This window comes from Dryas octopetala, chromosome 1 (genome assembly GCF_963921425.1).
Source record: "Dryas octopetala chromosome 1, drDryOcto1.1, whole genome shotgun sequence".
NCBI lineage: Eukaryota > Viridiplantae > Streptophyta > Magnoliopsida > Rosales > Rosaceae > Dryas > Dryas octopetala.
In genome coordinates, this window is record NC_141366.1 from 15,562,225 (window position 1) to 15,569,929 (window position 7,705).

General features: G+C 36.8%; 1 protein-coding gene and 1 pseudogene across 1 annotated transcript; both read right to left on the reverse strand.

Annotated features, from left to right (window-relative positions):
• Positions 1 to 525: 525 nt before the first annotated feature.
• On the reverse strand, positions 526 to 2,580 carry LOC147298425 (putative inactive receptor kinase At3g08680; annotated as a pseudogene).
• A 2,128-nt stretch (positions 2,581 to 4,708) lies between these two features.
• LOC147298426 (Protein kinase superfamily protein) lies at positions 4,709 to 6,493 on the reverse strand. The gene is made up of 3 exons (XM_086254984.1): positions 6,412 to 6,493; positions 5,584 to 6,087; positions 4,709 to 5,384 (listed from the first exon to the last, which is right to left on the reverse strand). The coding sequence occupies exons 2-3, from the start codon at positions 6,085 to 6,087 to the stop codon at positions 4,995 to 4,997; spliced, it is 894 nt and encodes a 297-aa protein (XP_086111110.1). The 5' UTR covers positions 6,412 to 6,493; the 3' UTR covers positions 4,709 to 4,994.
• Positions 6,494 to 7,705: the final 1,212 nt, after the last annotated feature.

Genomic DNA, 7,705 nt, shown 5'->3' on the forward strand with positions numbered 1-7,705 from the left:
GTAGGAAATTAATAACAATGAGATAAACCCTGCTTAATTGAAAACATTCATTCTTGTTTTTGATACAAGAAAATGATGCTGATATTCTCTTGCAACTATATATGCACATATAGGTAGTAAGTAAGCACATATGAACTATGAATAATGATGATGATTATCTGCTTGTTTTGACATTACTTGATTTTCAATCTTTGTTGTGTAACTTCGACTTCCACTAGCACAAAGATAATCATATGCGTACAGTAGTTCTGGATTTGTGATATGCGACAAAGATTGAATGTTTCTTAAATACCAAGACAAACGGAGAGATCCATGTTCATGAAATACAGCTTGAAATGAACATTAGTTTATACTCTACCTCTGCTGCCTTTACTTGCAATATTGAAAAGAGACTGATTATTTATACTCAACAAGCCAGTTCTTTCTGCTGAATATATTCAGCTGAATATAGACAAAAAGCTTCTATGTTCTACTAATCCGATATAAAAAGTAGGCGAAAATATGCATGTAAAGTAAAACCTTCAGTTAATAATTTGATCCAGGAGTATCCCATGCCTCAGGTATGATGGTGTGGAGTACACAGCAGTTATCTTGATTGGCACCACACTCAGCAGTACAATCTGATGAGTTAGAATTGTCGTGCATAACCTCTTCTATCTTCTCAAACACTTCTGCTATGGTTGGTCTGTTTGTGGGGGAAGATGAGACACACTTGAGGGCAATATTGAGCAGAGGAAATGCCCATTCTTTTGCAGATTTAGCAACCTCTTTGTCAAAGACCTCCCCAGTCCACTCCTCCTTAACCATGGCAGTGACCCACTTGGGAAGGTCTATCCCACTTCCTTCTACAGTTTTTCCCGTTAGCAACTCCAGAAGAATCACTCCAAAGCTATAAACATCACCCTTTTCTGATAAGGCTTTCTCTGGGGCTGTATAACCATTGGAGGCAATGACACATCCTTTCTTGGGGTCGAAGAAATTTGACAATCCATATTCACTAATGAGTGGTTCATCATTTTCATCCAAGAGGATGTTTGAAAGCTTAAGATTCCCATGAGGGATGCAATCCTCAGTCCTCTGATATAGGAAGTCTAATCCCCTTGCAATGCCGCGTGCTATGGACAGCCGAAGTCTCCATGGGAAATCCCTCTTGCCATCTGTGTAGTCTGCAGATAATCAAAGAAATGCACACTCAAAATGTAGAAAGTAATTAAAGTGAATATGTGAATTCTGGTTAAGCTTTCCTTTTATAGTATCCCTCACCTAAATGTAAGTTACATTTTATATCTCAACTCATGCTGCTTAGGCATATTGCTAATTACATCATGCGCCTAGACATGTCAATGTGTCCTTATGTTATTTAAAATTGCATGCACTAATTAATAGGACGAATGATCTGTTTGTGTATGGATATGGATGCATTGCCATGTCTAGAAAAGTTTGATCTCAACTTACTCTCAAGCAGGTTTAGCAGACTCCCATTGCTTTGATACTTGTAGATCAGAAGTTTTTCTTCATTGGTAGAATTGTAACCAACAAGAGGTAGAATGTTTGGATGCTTTATGTTCCCTGTCTGTCTCATTGTTTGGCCAAACTCCTCAAAGGGTACCTGCAATTTCTTCAGCCTTTTGACAGCATACAGTGCATTGTTTTTTAGTATTACCTTGTAAAGGCTGCTGCAAAAGTTCTGGTTTCTCAAGTCAGCTGTGGCTTCAAGCAGGTCCTCCAATTTAAAACTCTCATGCTCTTCAACAAAGAACACGAGCTCTGACCGATTTTCTACTGGCTTCTCTTCCTCTCTAACCTTTGCTGGCGGCGTTTTCGGAAGAGAGTCTTCTTGAAGTGACTTCAAAATTTCCCTCTCTCTGGCTAGCTTAGCAGCCTTCCTTCCCACAAAGTATGTGAACAACAGAAAGAAGCCAATCCCAAGAACTAATGGTACAATGTGGTCATAACTCCTCCACTTACTTTTAGATTTAGTAGTTTTGCGGTCGAAACTTTTTGTGTCAGTTTGATCACCACTATTTGGACTCTCTGGATCCACCGCCTTTTCCTGTAATGTCCTTGATTCCTTGAAATATGTAAAAAGCTGCTGAAATCCCTCTTTGGACCCTGGTGTGGAGCTAACAAAATGATTGTCAGAGATGTCCAATCTCCTTAGATATTTCAGTTTAGTAAGAGGCTCAGGTATCCTCCCACTCAGAAGATTGCTGCTTAGATTCAAATAGCTTAGCCTTGTGCAGTGCAATATTGAGTCAGAAATAGTCCCTCCAATGTGGTTTCTTGCTAAGCTAACTACTCTCAGATTTGGGAGCTTGCATAGTGAATCTACATCAAGTATGCCACCAAGGTTCAAATTGTCAAGCCTGATTTCTGTTACCGACGTAGCCTGCGAGTTGCATTTTACACCCTTCCACTTATGCATTGGGACATTCAGGCCAACTTTAGTGTATCTTGAGGATCAACAGCTCTAATGAATTGCAGCAAAGCTTCAAATTCTGATGACTCACCTCCTGTGCACACCGCGATTGAGAAAGAAAGGACTGCAATGCATATCAGCCCCTTCAAAAACCTCTGCATTTTTGTTGGTTCTAATTTTTTGGATCATCAGAAACTGAATGAACTATGATAAACTGAGTTTTATTTCCCCTATTGTTGAATGTATCTCAAATTAGGGACACATACAATTACAATGCCAAGGTTCCTCCATTGTTTTGGTGCATCAGATGAGGACAGATCTTTGTACATTACAAAGTTTCATAAAATATATTCTTCAATGTGTGAGATAACCAATGTTTCAAATGGTATGTGATTCGTTATGTTCAATGTGGTACCACAGTCATCGAAGCACATATCAAATTCAAGATTGGCAAGTTACTAAAACTTGTACAAAGTTAGTGAAGCAGCTGGCTGCATTGTATATTTTGATTGCTGGTTGCTCTTCTTGTTGTTCTAGTCATTTTTGTTGGCACTACAAAAATACATGGCATTATTAGTATTGGATTACTCAGTTAGATATATTGGGTATATCTATTTTGGTAGAAATGATCAATTTTTGGTGATGACTGTGATTATATCTTTGGCTTTTTGCTTTAGGGAAGTGGCTACATACAAACATATCACAATCAAGTCCCAACATAGATAGGGTGAGTTGAAATCAATGTATGTCATTTGGACATTCATAAAGATGCCAAGGACCGCCAAAATATTGAAATGATAAAAGCAAGAATGTTGGCAGTGGTAGCTGCCATAAGTTGCTTGGAGGCCAACCCGATTTTGTTTGGGAAAATGATACCAGACAACTCACACATCATGTGCCTAAATTAAAAGGGATTAAAAAAAGAATCAAAGTTATGCGTTCATCTTTGCCTTCCCTTCAATAAAATGAAGATGAAGAGAAACGCCCTTAAACAATGAGAATTTGACTTCTGCCTTTCCTTCTGGCTATGGCTATCAGGCTATGCAGTGATATTTCAAGTAGTTAGGATCAATAAAACATGTATGAGTAAACTAGTTTCTATTAATCAAATTCAATTATTTCACCTATGCAGTTTGGAGTTTGTACACATTTTTCCTTTTCTTTTTCTCACTATGGGCCTTCTAAACCTAAATTCAAAACTGATACAAGCCCATTATCGCTATGGGATATCTTCTGGCTCTTTGAATAGCAAACCAATATTTACTTATTTAGGCCAGCCCACTCTATAGGATAACCAGTTTACATATGTATTTGTTGTATATTCAGTAATTTAGTTTGACTAAATTATCTAAGTCATGTTTTTCAATAAAGAATTAGTCAGAAAGATTCTCTTTATATTTTATTCCCAGCCATTCACAAAGTTTGATGCAAGACAAGGAGACCCTTTTGCTTAATTTGGAAGAAATGGAAGCCTCTGCCAGCGAGGCCACCACACACAGAGCCATGTCTTTCCCAACAAAACCCAAGTGTGACAGCAACATACACACACCACAACACAATAAAGAAAGGCCTCTTCACTAATTAACTAATTAATTGGCCACCCCCACTTGCCTTCTTCATCATTATGTTTTGCTTCACGCCAAGAGACGCTTTACAAATTTTAAGATCCCTTTGCTTGTGAAGGTCATCATCTCTCGGTTGGCTCATCAAAACCTAACATGCTTGTGAAGGTCATTGCTCATTCAACCATTTGACTTCACTTTCTTTTATTTCCATTACTCTTCAATTTTCATTCCTTTCCTTTGACTTTAGTTAAATAATCCTACTTGGAATTTAATCTACGTCTGTTTTTAATTAGTAATTTTATTAAACAACACCAGCAAAAGGTCTACTAAACGTAGAAAAATGTCCATCGATCCATTGTCATAGATATTGTTAGATCCAAAAAAATATTGAACTCACCCATGTGAGAGAGTTGAGATTTTATAGAATCTTCCTAAAATGTATAGTATGTAAATTTGGTACAAATATCACTACTTTATCTAGAAATGTAAATACAATTTCTATGATGGAGGCATTTCTAGTAACAAGAAATTTCGGAAAATTGAGATTCACATTTTTCTTGGTAAACTTTTTTTGGTAAACCATTGGGAACTTCATTAATTAGGCTATTTGATTGTAAATGAAATGCCATGAAGTGTATATGAAAGCGAAATTGGCATATTGGTAATAGTCTAGCCTTCAATATTTGAATAATTCAATCAACCGCACAAAAAGAAGACGCAATCATCATCTAACTACAACAATTAATATATGGCGTGAAAACCCTATGTACAAAAGTAACACCATCACCAATATATCAAAAGCTCCACCATATTGCTCTAGCTCCCAAACTCAATCCTTATCCAACTTTCCCTACTAACAAACAAGAATTAATTCAAAGTCAAAACCCACCCTCTCCCCATGTCGATCGCTCCAAACCATTCTACTTCAAACAAAAACTTAAACTAGAAGTAACCCCACTGCCCTAGCTAATTAGCCGATTAAACAAAATATTCAACAACACAATTAGTCATTAGCAAATGTTTTTGTCATTTTCGTCATCATCAAGTTCGTCAAAGAATGGGTCCTTGAGGAGTTCTGCGGCGGAGGGCCTCGCCCTCGGCTGCGCAAGACACTTCTCAATGAACGCCCTCACCTCCGGGTCTTTGATATTACTCAGGGACTTGGGCCTTACCCCAGAGGATACCTTCTTGTATATCTTGGCAACATTGTCACATTCACTATAGGGAATTTCCAAGGTCACCATTTCTAGCACACACATTCCAAATGAGTATATGTCCACCATTTCAGTGTAGTCCTCATCATACAGCTCTGGTGCCATAAATTCCGGTGTCCCTAACACAGAATGCGCTGAATGGCTCTTCCCCACTATTGCAGCCAATCCCAAATCACCAATCTTCACCTATATAAGTACATAGAGAACATTTTAGAGAACGTATATATAAAGGAAATGTTGACAGTCTAACAAGTGAATTTACAGTCTACATTCACGGTCTGACAAAAAAACATTATTTAATTTATAAAATTACGAAAAATCCAAAAACTCATAACAAAAATCTAAGAAAATATAAATAAAAGAGAAAGGAATCAATTATGAGTACCTGGCCAATATTCCCATTGACAAACACATTGCTGCAATTGAGATCTCTATGAATAACACAAGGCTCATGGGTGTGCAAGTAGTCCAACCCCTTCAAGATCTGGTTGGACCACTTCTTCAAGGCCTTCATTGAAACATTCTTATGCCTCTTCCTGTACTCCCTCAGATTCCCACTTGAACAAACCTCAGTCATGAAATTCAGAGTGTTGTGCTCCTCATCCCTCCACACATTGTACAAGGCAATGATGTTCTTGTTGGTCAAAGATCTCAGCAGCCCAACCTCTGAGTAGAGCCTGTCAATCATGGCAGGGTCATTGGTGAAGTTACGTAGCTTGACTTGGTTCCATGCCACCTCTATTCCCTCTTCTTGATCAAACGCCCTGTACACCTTTTTGCAAGCTCCGGACCCCAAAAGCTCATTGTACCGGCCGTAGCGGCCGGTGGGGTCGATTTCTATGAAGGGTTCCGAATCTCTTTCGGAGTGATCTTGGCTTTCACTCGGCATCTGAAAAAACATATAATTATAAATATACCTAGAAAAAAAAAAAATAGAAAGGCCTCAAAATATGTACTTCTTAGGACTCAATTATGGATAAATAAACAGATAAGTGTATGAGATTTGACACCAAGCAATTTCAGATCAAACCCAGAATTTATAAGCCAAAGATTAGAGCTTCAACCACTTATTCAATAAGAAACTAAACATGGTTTTGAAAAACAAGTGCAAACAATATATAACATGTGAAGTACTAGATGAAGGTCTTTGATTGGTTTTGAAAATGAATTTAAGATAAAAAGTGAGAGGAAATAAGAGAAAGATGATCATTACCCTTTGAGGCTATCACTATCAGAAGCAATATATCTCTGCAAAAACGTACTGCAGCAAAACAACAAAGCAAGGAATGAAAAAGAAGTAGGGTTTAGGAGACGTGTTATATATAGGCCGGACTCTTGGAGCTAGGTGAGATGTATAGCAACGGTTAAAGGGTTAGTGAACTAGTAGGTGTGATTAACCATGGTTAATTCAGGGTGACAATTAATTGAGAAATAAACAGGATTGAACCGTTTAAAGATGAATAGATAATTTTCTGTTTTTTTTTTTTTTTTATAAAAGTAAAAGTAGTAAGTAGTTGCATAATCTCTTGGATTCAGTAGAAAGATACAAAAAAATATAAATTGAATTTCTTAGATAAAATAAAACTTGCTGTACTTTGATTGAGAAATGGGAATTGGTTTGCTAGCGTTGTATGGTGATTGGTGAGAGGAGAAGAGAAGAAAAGTCAAAGTTGACAGCAAGGTTCGGGATGCGAATCATCCACGTAGGCCAGCGTTGACGGCCTGGATGCAACGAGAGAGCATCCCAATTCAATGGAGAATGTTTTTAGCAGTGAAATTAATCACGTGTTTTTTCCGTTTTTCTGAGGCTGTTCACTTGTTCCACTATGATTTTTATTTTTTTTGAGTAAATGATTTTTATTTTATTCTTTGTTTGTTCTTTATTTCTTTTTCCAAGATTGGAAAGATTTATGGGTGAGAATTTGTGTTAAAATGTCGTGGGATATTTGTGTTCTTGTCAGTTGTCAAAGTAATTGTCAATTTAAACTTACTATCCTCATGGCAAATAAATAAAAAAAAAACTTACTATCCACATGTCAAGTTTGTATCATATTATTATGTCGGTGTCAAAAATTATTATATTTATACAAAATTTCACTATAAGTTCTATAACAGACACCATGCAAGAGGGCCGGGCCCACCGCATGAATTGGATCCCACTCCCACGTCATATTCTGTCACCATGGCTCCTCCTTTACATTGTCCACAAAGTGGCCCTGATTTAAGGGTAGTACTTGGGTCACCGGCTACCACTTGGTCACTCTCGTTCCCCAAAACTATTTGTTAAGTAGCGGAGGATTAAGATTGAAATTATTTATTTTTTAGATTATTTATTAAATTATTTTTATAAAAAATTAATTCATTAGAAATTTTTTTAGTTATATAATTATTATTGAATAAATAGACATTTTGTATTTAAAGAGTAATTTTTTGAACAAATCGTCTATTTATTCGATAATAGTTATACGACAAAATAATTTACAAATGAATTAATTTTTTATAGAATA